Below are 19532 nucleotides of genomic sequence, written 5' to 3' on the forward strand. Positions count from 1 at the left end.
TTATTTTTATTTACATAATAATATAGCAATTATGCCTATGAAATGCATTATTAAAATTTATTTTAAAGAGATTCTTCTCTTACCTTGTACTAAGTGGTACATTCTTTTCTTCACACTTAAACTGAGAGCTGTCCAAGATGACTCCAAAACATTCAGCCTCTTCTTTACATCTTCAATTATATGTTTCTAAAAATATGAGTGTGAATATGAATGCTGCTGTCATACTTCAGCCTTTCGGTAATACATTAAAATAATGAATATTATACTTATTATAATTAATTATATATGCTTAATTATAGTTATTATACTTAATTCAATTTAAATTATTCTGTATATTCTTTTAACAAATCTACAAGCAAATAAGAGTAAAAAAAATAGCCCGACATATTTTAAAAGCCTTTCCTGAGCAAAAGTTTTCATTTGACACTGCCTAAAGTACTGTTTATCTTTTAGAAATAGCAAAATTTACACATGAAGCAATAAAATATTTTAATATTTTTGAATAAGAAGTAAAATCAGAAGAATGCTGGGTCATTAGTCTAATTCATATACGGTACATTAAGATGTACCGTATATGAATTAATCACCTAAGTGTCATTATTAAGTAAGTTATTATTTGGTAGCAACCACAATGATTATGGCCACTTCTGTTTGAAGTAGAGGTCAATCATTATTTCAGAAGTTTCAATTTTGCTGCAGACTATTCAGACCTAGTAACTTCATAGCATTTGTAACTGTAATAGATATTTATATTATATTGTCAACAAAGGAAAAATCATGAAAGAAAATGTAAGCAAGGGTACAAAATTGTAAAACAAATTGTAAACAAGAGTCAAAAAATTCTGCACTTAGAAGTAAAGAAATGATTTATATCCTGGGAAAAAGCTTATCAATTAAATAATGGCAGCCTAAAGACTACCATTATTTCCAATGTATAAAATTAAAGAAAAACATCATATAAAATGCGATGATATGAAATCATGTTCAAATAAAGATTAGATGCCTGTAGCTATAAAGAGAACAGATTAATTAATTTCAGTAATTAATTATGACCTGGCAATGCTGAAATTTAACAAAATTTTTGTACACATAATTTAAATAAAGAAATCATATAGGGCGGCCTTACCTGCATTCCAACTGAAACATTTTGAAATATTTCATGCAACATCTTCATAACAACTTTTAACATTTCATCTTCAGATATATCAGGAACACAAATATCAGAAGATGGGTCTTGTAGTTTACACTTTTCACTTTCTGCATGTTCAGAAAATTCACATAATGGAGGTTTAGAAACAACTGAAGTCATACACAACAAACCATGATTAGAATCTTGTGTATCCAAAGAAGGTGTTGCAACTGGAAGTGAAGTATCTGAAATAAGCATTCATAACAGATCTGGTTAAATCCTAGTGGAATCAATACAAATTTGCAATATGATTAACTATACTTTGTATAGTTAATCATATTGTGAATATCTACATTACAATGAAATGCTAAATGTTGCTTATGAAACCTCTACCTTGATTACTATTGGTCCTATTAACATTTTAGGATACCTAAAAGAAAGGTCAAAGTCTCTCTGTGAGCGTTCTCTCACATTGCTGCTCTCTTAAATTGCAAAGCTATCATAATGATTTGCTTGTGCATTGCACTACAGTTAAGCAAAAATTTCCTCTTAGTAAGTATATTTGCCACTGATTTGTACTACTAATGGTACAGCTGTTTTGCAACAATTACTGCCATTCTCTTTTAATAATGACTAAGCATCCCATCATTGTAGCACATCACAACTAGAAACATGTTTACAACCTTACCTTTTCAGGTATAAATCCTGTGTCCAATGTGTACAGAAAATATTGCCTGGACAGGAAGAGAGGAGGGGGTTATGCTGCTAGTTAAAAAACAAAATCTAAGGCAGTGCATCCAGTTAATTAGTTAATTGGGTGGATAGTGCAACGTTGAGTCAGTTTGGTAACATAAGCACTGAGAAAGCAAAACTGAGAGTAGGAATTTTATAGGCCTAATGACTCTGACGAGTACAAACAACAGTACAGAGAGAGATAAAGTGGACCAGTAAATCAGAATGTCTTATAATGGGGGATTTTAACTTCCCAGATTTTGACTGGAAATTGTGGGTTGGCACTCACACACTAGCAAGACTTTTGTGGATTTATTGGTTGATTGTTTTCTACAGCAGCATGTCTGAGAGGCAACCAGAGGAAGTAATACTCTTGATCTGGGCATCAGGAGTGATGATTCATGCATTAAGAATCTGCAGATAAAGGAACCGCTTGGTAGCAGTGTTCATAGTGTACTGGTGTAGGATTTACTTAAATATGTAACTACCATACCATCAGGGGAAGGGAAGGGTTTTGCTTTTGTAAAGGTGACTACAGTGGTCTCAGGCAGTTTTTAAATTCTAACCGGTGGGACCAACTGATGACGCTACCAACAGCATTTATTAAATCTAAGGTAGTTGGATTTTTTGCAGCTTTATCGGCCAGTTCATTACCAGGAATTCTGGAAGTCCAATGTGTACAGAAAGGATTGACAGGACAGGAAGGGAGAAGGGGTTATGTTGTTAGTTAAAAAACAAAATCTAAGGCAAAAACAAGACCGCAGTTATAGTTCAGACTAATTTTTAAATGGGATGCATTCAAAGAATTAACATTGGAAGCTACTAGGCTTTTTACATCAACTAAGAAATACTGTTTAATGTTCAGGCCAAAATGGATGTCAGATGAACTAGTTGTTGTTATTTGGTTTTTAGGAGCATTAGCAACTAAGGCCATATTGCTCCGGGATATGCGGTGGTCATTCCCTGACCTTTCCGCGTCCTCCGTATTTGGTGGTGAGGGGCTCGAACCCCAGTCTAATCAAGAAGCGTGTGCTACGCACTGCTGCTCCTTCCCACCTGGCTACAGAGGCACCAGATGAACTAGTGAGATTCGTGGCAGAGGAAAAAAATGCATGGGATGCATATAAATTATAAGGCAACACAGAAGCCAATGGTGGATATATAAGCTAGTTTGCAATCAAGCCACAAAGGAAAGCAAAGGCAGATTAGGAGAAATCTTTAGCAAAGGATGCAAAGATAATCAGCAAAGACATTCTTTACTAATGTAAACTCAAGAAGGGAGAGGATGAATCAGATTGGTCCACTTGATATCGATGGTGACTGTTGATGATCCTTGATGATTCTGCTCAGGTAGTTGATGAACTGAATGAGTATTTTGTATCTACATTCACAAATGAGGAGTCCTGTAGGGAAGTGGAGGCCAGAAGCTTATGATTTTATAATAACTGAGAGCAAAAGTAGAGGATGATTTTATAATAACTGATTGATTTTATAATATTTTATAATAACTGAGAGCAAAATAGATGTTGTTGTTTTGGTTTTTTTTAGGAGCATTAGCAACTAAGGCCATATTGCTCCGGGGATATGCAGTGGTCATTCCCTGACCTTTCCGCATCCTCCATATTTGGTGGCTCATGGGCTCGAACCCGTGTCTAATCAAGAAGCATGTGCTACGCACTGCTGCTCCTGCCCAACTGGAGCAAAATAGAGGATAAATTGTTAAAGTTAAACATAAGAAAGGCACCTGGGGTGGATGGGATCTATCCAGTTATATTAAAGGAGGCAGCAAAGGAAATAAGCAAACCCCCAGCCATAATTATGAGCACATCCCTGGACTCAGGGGAAGTCCCCAAGGACTGAAGATGTGTAAATGTATCCCCAATTCACAAAGAGGGATCAAAGGGTGACACGAATAATTACAGACCTGTTAGTTTAACTTCTATTCCAGAGAAAATAATGGAGTCACTGGTTAAAGAAGCATTGTAGGATAACCTTGACAAGACTGCAGTTATAGTTCAGACACAGCATGGGTTTGTTAAGGGGAAGTCTTGTCTGATCAGTTTGATTGGATACTATGTGGTCACAAAGGAACTAGATGCATAAAATATATTTTTTTTTTTATCAATGGTCTAATTAACTATTTAATTTTATGGTCTAATTAATATGTTCTAACTAACTATAATTCTGACTAAGTATAGAAAATTCCTATATAACCTATATAAAATTCCTTTTTTAGACTATTCACTTGTTTCATGTTGATTGAGAGTGATTTTCTTTTTCTGTTGCTCTTTCAATTTTGTCCCCCCCCCCACACACACACACCTCCCCAACTTTGGCATCCTGAGCAAATGCCACAATGGCTCAGCCCTGGAGACAACTACACTAAGAGGTTACCAGTCATCTGAAAGTGAATGACACTTATAGATAATTCCAAAATAAGCAAATTTTTTTATTATAATTATTATTAATTTTTCCAGACCTCATCAATAACCAATCAATACTACAAACCAGAGAAAGAACCTAATTGAACAATACAACACAGTAAAGACTACCTTCAGACCATAGAATTCATTCTATTTAGCCAAAGCCAACAAAATTGGACAGACAACAAAGGAAACATGTTTCACAAGCAGTTTTACTATCTTAGGTTATCCAGCAGCATTTCCCAAATATTTCTGAATAAGAACTAGACATAACTTGCTCACACAAAAAATCTGACTTGATGAAATGGAAGAAAGCTGCATGCATGATCCTGTTGCTATGGAATCTTTTTCTTTTCTTTTTTTTTTTTTTTTTTGCCTTTTAATTTAAGAAGATTCATGATCATGCCTAGTGCAAAAGATAATCTCACTGGATCTAGTGGGGAAAACGTTTCAATGTCCATTTTAAACTTCTTTTGGCTCTGAGGATTTGTTTTCAACTCAGGTCACTGGCCCTCCTCCCATGAGGAGACTGATGTAATGCTATGAGTGGCCAAGTGGTGCATGAAGTTAGTTAAGTAATTTACTATAATAAATATAAAAAGAAAGATGTATTTTCTTTTATAACTTGGATTACTATTTGTAAGACAGAAGGCTGATATATTTTATATTAACTTAAGAAGAGTAGCTCCTTTAAAGGAGTATGCTATGAAGATTGCTTTGGCAAACACTCAACTGCTTGACATGGAAATCATTTCTGAGATAATACTTTTTTGAATTTAGAAAACTCACTTTTCCTCCTTGAAGCAATTACTATGGTTCAAATTACTTAACAGGTATGTTAGAGTATTAAAAATTATTCACAAATATAGAGCTCAAGATTGTAATCAACAAGGAAAGGATATAGTACAATAATGCCAAAAAGTACCAAGAGAGAATAAACAACATATCTAAACTTGTATGAAGAAGATATTGGCAGCAGTGTGTTTTCACTTGGTATTATTCACAGTGCTTTATTTATTATTTTCTGAGTCATAAAATGAAAATTTACCTATCATTACAGTACATATTGTTTATTTGTTTTCTTTTGTTGATTAACCCAGTATGAGTAATTATCAGCTATTCTATTGAACATATAAAGGAGAATGAATATATGGAGGAAAGTATAACAAGTTACAGATGTATAAGTGAAAAGAATGAGTGCATCAAGGTAACACAAATCAAGAGATGATGCCCACATATAATCAGGGTATGGCACTGCAACTAGTGGTTTTTATTTTTCAATATCAGTTGAACAAATTTATTTGGAAAAAAGCTTTAACAGAAAAATAACACAGTTTTAGTTCTTTAAAAACAATTCAAGTAAATGAACTTCTTCATTAATTATGCAGCTTTTTAATCTATGCTGAAATTTTCCAAGACCCAATGTAGCAAGATTTCATTAATCACTTTGATACTGTATGAAATCTCTTTTAATTCTGCAATATTTGAAGGGAAATTACAAGAAACTCACTCACTCATTCATTTTCATCAGTGACCTGTAATTACTTGACAAGTACAGGTCACTGATGAAAAAAAGCCGTGAATTAGGGTTGAAATTGAAAGTGTCTGCAATTCTGCCCAGACACGATAGGAGGGAGTATATGATGAGAGCCCTGTCAATCAATTCGGCCCTGGAAAGATTGTGCAGGGCTCAAGGGGTAGAATTTTTTTCAGCCTGGTCTGTACTTGTTAACAGGAGAGACTGCTTCTACAGGGATGGGATACACTTAAATAGAAAGGGTGCAAGAATGTTTGCTGATGCTATCGAGGCAATGTTAGGTGGGTCGGAAAACTGCTAGATTGGGGGGATACAAGGACTAATAGATTAACAGTAGCCACTGGCAGAGGTGAAAGTGATTCTTGCACTGCTTCTATTGGAATGAGCCGCAGCCTGGAAAATAAGATGCAGGATATTTCAGAGACTGCTGGGAATCATTGGGGTACAAGTAAACACATGGGTTGTGTTAGGGTAGCTAAGAAAAAGAACAGGTGCATGTATACTTGTGTGTACACCAATGCTAGGAGTTTAGTAAATAAATTTGATGAATTTGAGGTATTGCTCAAAACATCAAAGGCAGATATTGTGGGGATTTCAGAGACGTGGTGTCACACAGATATAAGAAATGCAGAACTGGAATTTGGGGAGTACAATGTCTACAGAAAGGATAGACAGGATAGGAAGGGAGGAGGGGTTATGCTATTAGTTAAAAAACACATAAAATCCAAGGAAGTGAAGCCAGTCGACATCGCTGGACAGTGCAGTGTCGAGTCAGTTTGGTGTGACATAAGCATTGGGAGATCAAAATTGAGAGTAGGAGTGTGCTATAGGCCTAATGACTCTGATGAGTATAATAAGAAACTGTTCGGAGAAATAGAGTGGGCCAGTAAATCAGAGAGTCTTATAATGGGGGATTTTAATTTCCCAGATATTGACTGGAATTTGGGGGCTGGTCACTCACACAGTAGCAAGGCTTTTGTGGATTTATTGGATGATTGTTTTCTACATCAGCATGTTCGGGAGGCAACTAGAGGGAGTAATACTCTTGATTTGATTATCAGTAGTGATTCTTCATGCATTAAGAATCTGCAGATAAATGAACCACTTGGTGGCAGTGATCACAGTGTGCTGAAGTGGGAGTTACTCAAAGAGGTAACTACCATTAGGGGTAAAGGGAAGGGGTATTGCTTTCGTAAAGGCGACTACAATGGACTGAGACAGTATTTAAATTCTATACAGTGGGATCAACTGATGATATTGCCAACAGCAAATTCAAAATGGGAAGCATTCAAAGAACTTATTGTGGAAGCTACTAGGCTTTACATACCAACTAAGAAATATTGTTCAAGGTTTAGGCCTAAATGGTTGTCAGATGAACTAATGAGACATGTGGCAGAGAAGAAAAATGCATGGGATACATATAAATTAATGGGTGACATGGAAGCCTATGATAGATACAAGTTGATCTGTAACCAAGTTACAAAGGAGGTTAGGCAGGCGAAGGCAGATTACGAGAGATCCTTGGCAAGGGATGCGAAGAAAAACAGCAAAGAGTTCTTTACTTATGTAAACTCTAGAAGGAAGGGGATGAATCAGATTGGTCCACTTGAGATCGATGGGTCAACTGTTGATGACCCTGCTCGGGTAGCTAACAAACTAAATGAATATTTTGCATCGACATTCACACATGAGGAGTTATTCAGCGAGGGGAATGCCAGAGGTGTATTCAACTCTAGCAGTAAGCTAGAGAATCTTGTAATAACTGAGAGCAAAGTGGAGGAGAAAATGTTGAAGATAAACACAAGAAAGGCACCTGGGGTGGATGGGATCTATCCAGTTATATTAAAGGAGGCAGCAAAGGAGGTAAGCAAACCCTTAGCCATAATTATGAGAGCTTCCTTGGACTCAGGGGAGGTACCCATTGACTGGAGATGTGCAAATGTGACCCCAATTCACAAAGGGGGATCAAAGGCTGACACAAGTAATTATAGACCTGTGAGTTTAACTTCTGTTCCCGGAAAATTAATGGAGGCACTGGTGAAAGAAGCACTGCAGGATCATCTAGACAAGACTTCAGTTATAGCTAGGACACAGCATGGTTTTGTTAAGGGGAAGTCTTGCCTGACCAATTTGATTGGATACTATGATGCAGTCACAAAAGAACTGGATGCAGGGAATAACTTTGATATTATATACTTGGATCTTAGAAAGGCTTTTGATACTGTTGCACATGGAAGACTGCTGCACAAATTGGAGCAGTGTGGCATTGGAGGCAAGTTGCTGCTATGGATAAAGGGGTGGTTGAGGGGGAGAAGACAGAGAGTGGTAATCAATGGACACTGCTCATCGTGGACTAATGTTATTAGTGGAGTCCCTCAGGGTTCAGTATTGGGGCCTTTATTGTTTTCTGTATTTATAAATGATATTGATGATGGTATATCAGGCTTAATGTCCAAGTTTGCAGACGATACGAAGGTTGGCAGGGTTGTCAAGGACACTACTGACACTATGCTGCTGCAACAGGATTTGGAAAGGTTGAGCAGATGGGCTTCGAGGTGGCAAATGAAGTTTAACATTGACAAATGTAAAGTACTACATATGGGAAACAGCAACCCCAGAGCAACGTATCAACTCTGTGGTACTACACTGACAGTGGTAGAGAATGAAAGGGACCTGGGGGTGGTGGTGCAGGCAGATATGAAGTTCTCTGAGCAGTGCAGACGAGCTGCAAGAGTAGCTCATGGTGTATTGTCAATGATATATAGGAATTTTTCTAGCAGGGATAAGGAGGTGATTATTCCCTTGTATAAGGCAATGGTCAGGCCACACCTAGAGTACTGTATACAGGCCTGGAGGCCTCATTTCAGGAAGGATGTAGAGCTGCTGGAACGAGTACAGAGAAGGGCAACTAGATTGGTGAATGGGACAAAGGGGTTCTCTTACGAAGAAAGGCTTAAGTTTTGCAAATTACAGTGTCTGGAAACTAGGTACCAGCGGGGTGATCTGATAGAGGTGTACAAAGCCTTGAATGGTTTGAGCATGCTCAATGCTGATGGGATTCTTCCTCTAGCTCAGAAAAATCACCTGAGAGGGCATAAATTCAAATTGAGGAAAGACAGATGTAGGATAGATGTGCGGAAATTTGCCTTTAGCCAGCGGGTGGTTGGTGGGTGGAACAGACTTCCATCCCTTGTCGTGGAAGTTGATAGCCTAAATAAGTTTAAGGCTCAGCTGGACAGGTATTTTGAACGAACAGAGGGGTGAAGTGGAAGTGGGTTTTTTTTTTTTTTTTTTTGGCTGATGCTGCATAAGCTTGCTTTCTTGCATCAAATGCCTCTACTAATGCTAATGCTAATGCTAATTCCTATATCCTCACAGGAAGAAGCCATTTGCACAAGGACCCTGGAAGCTATACATTACTGACAAATATTGAACCAATACAATTAGGAAACATATTAGGTAAAACTTGCATAGTCATATAGAGTGGCCTGTTATGCCATCTGATTGGAAATAAAAAGTGTTCTAATCTATTCCTAGTCGAAGCTCATTTTGTAAAAAAAAAAAAAAAAAAAAAAATCTTCAATAACTAAAGTTCTGCACACTGCAGAAAAAATATAATCTTGTGTGGTATTCATGAAGTTTTTTAGGGGACCAATTGGAATGGTCAAAAGATATCTGCAGGAAAGTGCTTTTCATAACTGGCCTTCAAATATCACTGAATTAAAAGAGACTCCACAAGAAATTAGAGTGATTGATGAAAACTTGTCATGGAGTGTCATGGAAATTTCAGTATAGATTGGAGAGCTGTATATAGAGGCCTCCATAGCCGAGTGGTCAGGAGCGGGAGTGCAGTAGCACACACTCTTTGAGTAGACCAGGGTTCAAGCCCCTGACTGCTAAACAGTCGATCTGCCAACCCACACTGGACCAGCGTGGCGGATTATGGTCCATTCCCCTCAGCATGAATTGTTGAGGAGGCTTCCATCCTGCAGTGGGTTGATAATGGCTGCAGTTTTTATACAGAGGTGGATTCAGGGTAAGGACACCAGGGCATGTGCCCCCCCCATTGTTTTTTGGTGAATATACACCAATCATTTAAATTCCTTTAGCTACAATTCCTTTTTTATTGTTAACATATGCTATTTTCAACTGACTACAGTTCACAACACTGATGCTGACTGATCATTCTAGTGCACAAAATGGTGACCCTCCTATAAAAAATGGTGTTCCTCCTGTCATTTTTTTCTGGATCTGCCACTGGCTGTATAACTAATAAGGCAGCACATTTATCCAACTTAATTTTTAGAACTGAAACTACATTATTTACACTGTTAAATTTTTTTTTAAAAATTATATCAATTTCTTAGAAAAATAATGATATAAAAAAATAAAAATCATTAATTTGCAATGCTGCACCCTTCAAAATAGTGTTGTATGTTTCACAGGTTTGTGCATTAATTTTATGGTCATTTTATGTTAATTTAAACACTAATGATTCGATTATTTTTGGGCACCTTAGAATTTTTTCAACACCAAGTTGATCTATCACTGCTGTCCATTTCTCCAGAAAAAGTGATAATAAATGGTTTGGTGAGACTTTGAATTATGTGATCTGTATCCCTAAGTAACTGTTAAATGCCTTAGCACATTTAATTATATTTCTTCAATTAGAACTAAAAAAACTCTCCAAATGGCAAATGATATTACTTTAACTCAGGTTCTTAATTGATTTTTACAGTCACTTCCTTTCCAATTTTGTTCTACCACTTCTTCATCTCCCTTATTCTAGCTTCAAAAATTTTAAGTGAAATATGTCATCATAAAATTCAATTCTGGAAATACCTTGTTGTATAAAAGGTATATTCTGCCAATTACAACAACCTGAAAATGAACAGGCAAAACAAAAAGGAATTTTGGAAAGCCTTGTCACATCCCTTAATAGGCAAGCCTCCCTAGCCAATAACCTCTGCTCTAACTTCAACAAGCTTAAGCAATACAATTTCTGATTGAACAGTTCTTTAATTTGTTTGTTTGCTCTTTATCGTTTGTAAACAAGTTTCCTTTAGCTGCAGTTAATGCACTAGATAAGAATGCTGTATAGATTCAGCTGTTGGAGTTTTCTCTAATTATTTTGAATGAGGTGGGAGCATCATAATTATTGTACTTTTTTTTGTGGAATATTTGGTAATAACCATTCTTTGAATTTTGAAAACTCCACAAAATGTTAGGATAATACTGAAAATTAAACATAATGATTACACAAATATTTTTTTCAGCACACTGCAAACAGAGACTATCTAATTTAACAAATGCACCCAAACCCAATTATAATGCACAATAATGACACAAAAATAAACCAGGTAAAAACAATAAGCCTGGATTATTCTCATAACTTCTTTTATATATTTTTTATCTCCAGAATATAACAAATATAAGAAAATTTTGATATTAAAACAATAGTAATATATCATTACAAAAACTTGCTTATGATAAAATTTAAGTTTTGATTTGCATGCAATTTTAAACATGGAGCAGATGAAGAAGAATCTTTATTGCAACACATAGATGATTACATTGTAGTGTAATTGCAACTATCCATCATAGCACAGCGGCCAGATGTCTATAGAATTACTGTATTTTCCAGACCAGAAGAAGGTGCCTCCGTAGCCAGGTGGGAAGGAGCAGCAGTGCGTAGCACACGCTTCTTGATTAGACCGGGGTTCAAGCCCGTCACCACCAAATACGGAGGATGCGGAAAGGTCAGGGAATGACCACTGCATATCCCCGGAGCAATATGGCCTTAGTTGCTAATGCTCCTAAAAACCGAATAACAAACAAACAACAAACAGACCAGAAGAAAAATACTGTCCAAAATTCCTTGGAAAATCCCCATGGGTTAGTGTTCAAAATTACCCACAATAATTTTAGCAGTGTTAATTTTTTTTTTTTTCGTACAGCATGAATTAAATGTAGTATACAGACTTGCTACAGCACTTTTTTTTTTTTTTTTTTTTTTTTTTTTTTTAAGTTTTGGCAACAGCATCTCTCAGTTTGATAATTTTATTACCATGCTAAGTGATGTAAGCATGAAACTCCAACAATCCAAATAAGTTTATAAACATTCCAAACCAGCAGTTGTAAGTATATTAATGACATATTGTTCCATCTGTTCCTTTGTTATTTGGTTTTTAGGAGCATTAGCAACTAATGCTCCTAAAAACCAAATAACAAACAAACAAACAAAGGAACAGAGGGAACAATATGTCATTAATATACTTACCACTGCTGGTTTGGAATGTTTATAAACTTATTTGGATTGTTGCTATATGGCAATAGCAACTAAGGCCATATAGCTCCAGGGATATGCGGTGGTCATTCCTTGACCTTTCTGCATCCTCCGTATTGGTGGTCACGGGCTCAAACCCCAGTCTAATCAAGAAGTGTGTGCTATGCACTGCTGCTCCTGCCCACCTGGCTACGGAGGCGCCCCATCTGTTCCATGAGTGGAACAGATAGCATCTAACCTATGGCCATCATAAGTTTAATTAGTATTACTGTAATAACTTTGATCTGGACACTCATTAAAATGTCTGCATCCACAATGGAGAGTGTCTGTTTTAGAAAGGTTGTTTAAAATGTAACGTATAATACTTCTGGCCAGGGCCCAAGCCCAATTTGTCCATGAGAGGTGTTCCTTTTACAATGTGTCCATTAAAGGAGGTTTCTGTACTAATTTTCAAAACATATTAATTCTTTTTGGATGACTTATAATCAATATTTTATAAGGGTCTTTATTTTTATATAACTAAATTAGCATCAAACTTTTACCTGATTTTAATGAAACGCTATCCTGTGGAAATGGAATCCGTTTATTCAACAGTCTTCGAGATGGAACTTTATTCTGATTCTGATTATAAGAAAACTGTGGAGGATCATTCCATGCTCTTTCTTGATTGCCTAAAATTAAAATAACTTTGGTTGTCTAATATACACACATACATTTATATATATGTAAACAATGCCAGACAAATTAATAGCAACTCCTCCATTTCAACTTTTTTCAATTTTTTGGCCCAAAAATATGTGTAAAGTTTTATGGAAAAAAAATCAGTGGTGTCAGAAATTGATAATTTTAGGACGATAGTGACTGAAAAAATATATCAATTTTGGGGAAAAAAAATTCAATTACATATATCACTAATAGACAAGATAATAGAAACCACTCCTATTAATTACTTGTAATGGGGGAGGGCAGTTACTGAGCATTCCACAGTCATATTCCACAACTTACATGGTAGTCCAAGGTAAATTGCATGCCTACAAAGCAGTGTGTCAGAAGATGCTTCTGTTTCCAGAGAAATTCTGTAATTTTACTGCTATAAGTGGTTTAGTTGTCTGGGATGGGGAAACTGATATTACTCCTAGGAAGGCTACTAAAATTAAGACAATGAAGGAATGTGAAGAACAGGTAAACACTGAAATTGCTAGTGTACGTAAAAAACAGTTGAGTTTCCATTTCTTATAACAAAATATAAGAAAGAGAAGAAGCTCACACTGAAAGAAGCAAATGTGGAAAAAAAAAACACATTTGTCAACTTCAAGAGTTGATAATCATCTTTGCTATACCTGTACTCCAGTCAAATTTGTCTGTTCTGAAAGTCCTGCCAAACAGTGGAAAGAAGGAATAGGAATAACTGATAGAACTGTAAGGAGAGATTTGAAGTAAACAGGTCTGAAAATATGCCGTCCAGTTAAGAAGCCTATGCTCACTAAACAACAGTGGCAAGCATGCATTATGTGGGCTGAACAGAACCAATACTGGTCTGAGGCCAGAAGTTTTTTTTTTTTTTTTTGTAGTTGTTGGCGCATCGGCTTCTGTGGCCATAATGCACCTCCCAAGGTTTTTGCAGTACTTTGATCCAAGCCCGAGGCGGGATTCGAACCCGCGACCTTTGGGTTGCTAGGCAGGCACTTTACCCACCCGGCTAGCCCAGTCGGCAGGCCAGAAGTGCTGTAAGGCAACTTTACTTTCATGCATATGCTCCCATGGGGATTGTGAGCGAAAGCTGAAAATGATTTTTCAGTTCAAAAATATAAATTTTTTGTAAGTTTTATCGTTTATTTAATTCAGTGCACCTTAAAATAAAAAATATAATACAATAATTTAAATTTAATAAACAAGTAGCATTAATTATTACATACTTGCTATATTTTAATGAGTATATAATAATTATCCTTGACGACAGCATATTCAGTTGATAAAGTTGCCAACCCATCCTGTGTTGTTGGGGAACAGAAGTGGGTTTGGTTTAACTTCATCTTTAAAAAAGCTCCCTTCAGGACTGGCCACTAATACTGGCAATGTTAAAAAGAATTCTTAGCACCATGAAAAATTTGACAATGATGCCATCAAATTGTTTGAGCATATGAATTTCGAAAATTTCAGCAAGAATAAGTGTCTTCCAAATGGTTTTGCAGATATTTTAATTATTCATACTAGGGAGCTTTGCTCGCTTCTTTTGATAAAGTAAAATAAAATACTTACAGAAGCTTTCAACATTGTGTGTCTCTTCCTCTGCTATGAATATGTTAGATATGGAAATAAAGCATGGTACCGCATGGTCATGTTAGATAAACATAGCGCGTGACCATGCTTAAACGGAAGCTTGTTTTACCACAGTAAAACAAGCTTCTGTTACATATTTTAGTAGTACGTATTACCAAGTAACCCGCATCTCTCTTCTCCTATTGGCTGAATAGATATCACTAGGAGGAAAATTATTTTAATGTATAGAAAGACAACTCAGTGACAGAGGTGACTTTCTGCTTGCCATCCATACACAGAATTTCTAAATCCATATTGGAATTGATCATTATGCTTTACAGTTAGCTCAAACCTGTCTTTCAATGACTGGACTGAGCTGTTAAAAAAATTTTGAAAAACAGTGGATCCTAAAATTTTCCTTCTCTATCATTCCAACTTCATTATCAAACATTCTTTTCAGCAGTGAATTCTTGTTTTCTCAAATCAGATTCTAATTCAACTGCCAACTCTTTTGAATCATCTAGAGTTCATAAATTTATTGTCTGTTCTGCAATTTTTAAGGTACAGTATTTGATTGATTCTGAAAACAGGAAAAAAGTTTGTGACATATTTCAAATTTACCTGTTAGAGGGCTTTGCTTGTGATGTTTATTTGGCTCAAAATGTCATACCAAACAATTAGGTAGCAACTAAATGTTATCTAACAGATTTTAGCAGTCAAAAATTTATACCCCAGTCTCCTAGACAGAATTCCTTTTTTTTAAATGTTCACTTGTTTCTTGCTGATGGGGAGATTTTTTTCCCTATTGCTCTTTCAATTTTTGGTTCCCCCCTCCTAAATCTCTGCACCCTGAACCAACCAATGCTACACTGGCTCATCCCTTAAATTGGCCCTGTCTGAGAAAAAAATGACAGAAAATGAGAGAAAAGTAGATTTGAGTGGCAGTTTTCAGTAGTTGTAGTAAATCTCTACATGCTTCAAATTATGTCAACGCATCCACAGTAACAACTTTTTTTTCCCAAACTTTTCTAATTTCAATATTTCAATCAACTTTCAAATTTCAAAAATTAGAAAATTTTTTTTATTATTATTTAAAAGTTTTTATTAGATTAAAAAATTTTTCAATCTTTTTTCAAATGGGATGATTAAAGCAACACCCCAGGTGAAATAAGTCTTACAATTTGTTTCAACAAATAGCAAAACTTATTTCACTTCATTTCCACTTCTGATCCTATTAGGGAATTACTCCAACAGTTCTGTAATTTTTTTTTCTAATTTGCATAATGCTTTGCAATTCTTCTTGTTTTATTTTATTTTATTTTATTATTAAATCAGTTATAAACGATTGGTGTATATGTTTAAATTTGTGGTAATTCTTCCTGTGTTGCATTCCACTGTGAATAGCATTTGTATTATCACATGGCATGTTTTTTTTGTTACCTACACCCTCATCATCCTTTTTTACACAAATTTTATTTTTTGAATTCATGTTGAATTCATGTTGTTTTTTTTGTTATCTACTGCACAAGGTCCATTAAAAAAAAGGATCTGGTTTATGCTTGTTGTTCGGGTTCAAACAAAGGAATGTGCTACAACAAAGCATAATGCATTTAGACACGTCTCATCCTTACCTCTTTACTCATTCTTATCTTTGCGTTCAGTGCCAAAGCACAACTAGAGCTATGAGGCATTGGTCTTTAAATTTCTGTCTGTAAACTGGATATATTCTGTAGTCAATTTGCCTAGTTTGCTGGATGAAAAACCTGAGTTTCCAGGAGGGAAAACGATGCAGCCCTCAACTGAGACCTACTAATCCAGCTGTATTGTGAAAAAAGGCCATAAAAATTCCTTGTATCAATGACCAGATTCAAACTCACACCTCTTCCACCTGATGTGAAGACAATAATATATTATGATCTGCTACCTGCAAGGGCACCAGATAAGTGGCAACCAATACAGTTACCCATGGATCTTTTTCTATATCAACTACATTGACTTTGATGCTAACCAAAAGTACTATGATAATCTGGGATACTGCTACCCAAATGCATTTATCAATGTTAAACCTCAAGTGCCATCCACTTAGTTTATCTAGATCCTAAAGTATACCCCTAATTATTGGCATTAACCACTCTACCACCTCTGAATCAACAGTAAACTTAAACATAAAGCCTGAAATACCTACATCAATATTAATAATAAATATTAAAAACAGTAAGAGGTCCAACCTTGAAACTGTGGAACCCACTCATTGCTGTTTATCTCTCTTTTTAATTTCTTTATAAGGTATTACAACTGCTTCTGATATTTCAATCCCCCCCCTCCAACAACATGCAAATCTGTCTGTGAACACGTACTTCTGCAGTAATGATACACCATGGAAACCAGCCCAAAATAGTCAATGAACCAAAAATCTCCAAAACAAGAACCACCATAATAAATTTACCTTAATACCAGCATGTTTTCACAAATTCATAAGAATGATGTAAGATATGAAGTTTAGAAGAATAACATACATTAGAATGTAAAAAATAAGAATAAAATATTTCATTAGAATTTAAATTTGGGCAAATCTATATTTAGTTGGTCTTGATGTTTGAGGGCTGAAAAGTTATGTGCTAAACATAACAGGAGTAACTACTGAAAAAAACCATGGCATTTTGTCAATAATATACAGGAATTTTGCTAGCAGAGATAAGGAGGTGATTATTTCATTATATAAGGCAATAGTCAGGCCACATCTTGAGTACTGCATACAGGTCTGGAGACTTCATTTTAGAAAGGATGTAGAGCTGCTGGAATGGATACAAAAAAGGCCAATAAGATTAGTGAAGGGAACAAAAGGGCACTCTTACCAAGAAATGCTTCAGTTCTGCAAATTGCAGCATCTGGAGATTTGGCACCTGCAAGGTGATCTGATTGAAGCATTTAAGGCTTTGAATGGATTGAGCAAGCTCAGTGCTCAAGAGATTCTTCCTCTTTTTCAAACTACACACGAGAGGGCATAAATTCATATTGAGGAAGGATAATTGCAGAATAAATATACACAAGTTTGCCTTTAGCCAGCAGGTGGTTAATTGCTGGAACAAACTTCCATCTGTTGTTTTTGAAATGAATTGCTTAAATAAATTCAAGGGAAAAACAAGACAAAGTATTTTCTGGATTGGTGAAACGGGAAGGGGTTTTTTTTTTTTTTTTTTTTTGGCTGATGTACAAGCTTGCTTTCTTGCCACTACTAACTAATACTCATTTGCGGCAGGGGGAGAAAATATGTATTAATATACATAATATTTACAATGGATTTCATTTGTCATAAAACTTGTCTTTCACATTTTCCACCCACAACAAATACCCGCCTTGGCTTCAAAGTCACCGAATGTTGGGGAGGGAAGGTACTCAACTCTACCACCCTCAGTTACACCATAGCTGGTTATTTTGATTTCCAAAAAAAAAAAAAAAAGTTCTTCATATTTATATATAAATTTTTAGCGCAGGAAACACCCGCCTACATCCGGTCTATAAGTATCAAATGATGAGTAAAATATTGTTTCTTATTATCCTAGAAAACACTAAAATGAAATGCATGTATGCTATCCCAGTCGACCTTTCGGGTGGTGGTACAACTAAGCCAAACTAGACAAATGTTCGACCGCGCTACTTAGTTGGCTTTCCAACAGTTGTTCAGCACATTAGTCTTTGCACTACGCTTAAATGGTAGAGAAAATATACCAATGTGGTATGCATTTAATTAGTTTTGTAGGTACTGCTGAAACAGCTAATGTAACTCCGATTTACATACAATTTCAAATTACAAAACTGCAACAACTCACCTGGACGAACTACTTCCTCAAGATCCATAATTAGTCAACATAAGAAATCAATAACTTTAAAATAAATTAAAATATACACAGTTATTTAATTCCCAGTTCAAATTCAGTTCAATATCGGTTAATACTAAGAAAACGCATTAAACATACACTCAGATTTCAACCATAAACACAGCGTGCTAAAATGCTCTATATAACAAACACGTAACCATCTTTCAACTGAACTGTGCCAACAGTGAGATACAAACTAAAAAAAAAATTCTCGAAGTAAGGAAAAAAAATCGCAAATTTTGTTAGTTATTTCTTTTCTGCAGGAAATATTGAACTTCAGGAAACACAATAAAAATTACGTATGCTAGAAAACCAATCCAGCCATATGTCCGAATTTACCAGGATAGTCCGGTATTTTAGCTGTCTGATAAACAAACTGAGCAAATACCGGACATGTAAATATCCGATATTTGCTATTTGAGAAAGTTTTTATTATCATTTTACACATTTGTTAGTTTAATTATAGTTAGTTTTTAATAAATATTGCAACTATTGTTGTTGTTTGAATATAATTGTATTCTATTCTCACATAGCCCAGCACAATAAAGGTTCTGATGTTTCTATGGACATAAGTTTCTACTACTTCAATTAAATGCTAATTCTGCATTTATTTGAGGCTGACAGCTTGGGGAAATTCAAAGGTCAACAGGATAATTCTTCAAATAGGCGTCAGGGGTTTAGAAAATAACGACACATAATAACTCCAATCAGTGTTAATAATAATAGCTCCAATCGGGGGGGGGTTCACCCCGGTGGAATAAAATCCCCCCTTCCCCGTGAAAAATAGTAACTTTTATTTTATAAAACACGAATTCAATAAATTTATGTCAAATAAACACAACACGAAAAATCACATCAATTAATTGTGGTACTTGTTAGGTGGTACAATCACTAAAATTCAGAAGGCACGAAATTTTCAAAATAATTAAATGGGCCATATTTCTGGCTGCACAAATTGTAACTAAAAGCCACTATTTCGTTTTTTGGTTTTCAGATTCCCTTTATTTTCGCACAAATCATCTCTTAATAGTGTTTCACACAAACTGTTACTTGCAACTAATTTTTTGTTTGTATATCGTAGGCTGCGAATAGGTTCCTGACAGATGATATTGTAATTATAAACTATCCCGTGGCTTTCAGAGACAGGCTAAATGTTTGGAAGGAGAGGAGAGTCTACTGCAGCCACTAATTCAATCGTCGGCAGTTTCGCTTTATGATTTTCACTTTCCCTTTATTTGTTTTTTTTTTTCACAGCAAGAGGCTATTGTGGGTAATTCTTCCTTTGTAA

At 35.6% G+C, this 19532-nt stretch overlaps 1 protein-coding gene across 1 annotated transcript in view; it reads right to left on the reverse strand.

Moving 5' to 3' along the window:
- The window catches only part of LOC150089183 (steroid receptor RNA activator 1-like), a 38531-nt gene extending 20144 nt beyond the window's left edge, over positions 1 to 18387 (reverse strand). Inside the window, exons 1-4 of the mRNA XM_090390362.1 lie at positions 18197 to 18387; positions 12650 to 12778; positions 1127 to 1374; positions 84 to 186 (exon numbers count right to left, since the gene is read on the reverse strand). Of these exons, the coding sequence (XP_090246488.1) occupies positions 84 to 186; positions 1127 to 1374; positions 12650 to 12778; positions 18197 to 18224 (508 nt within the window). The 5' untranslated portion in view covers positions 18225 to 18387. The remainder of the gene's footprint in view (positions 1 to 83; positions 187 to 1126; positions 1375 to 12649; positions 12779 to 18196) is intronic.
- Between the last annotated feature and the right edge of the window lie 1145 nt (positions 18388 to 19532).

This window comes from Mastigoproctus giganteus, chromosome 2 (genome assembly GCF_048544385.1).
Source record: "Mastigoproctus giganteus isolate SK-2022 chromosome 2, ASM4854438v1, whole genome shotgun sequence".
Lineage (NCBI taxonomy): Eukaryota > Metazoa > Arthropoda > Arachnida > Uropygi > Thelyphonidae > Mastigoproctus > Mastigoproctus giganteus.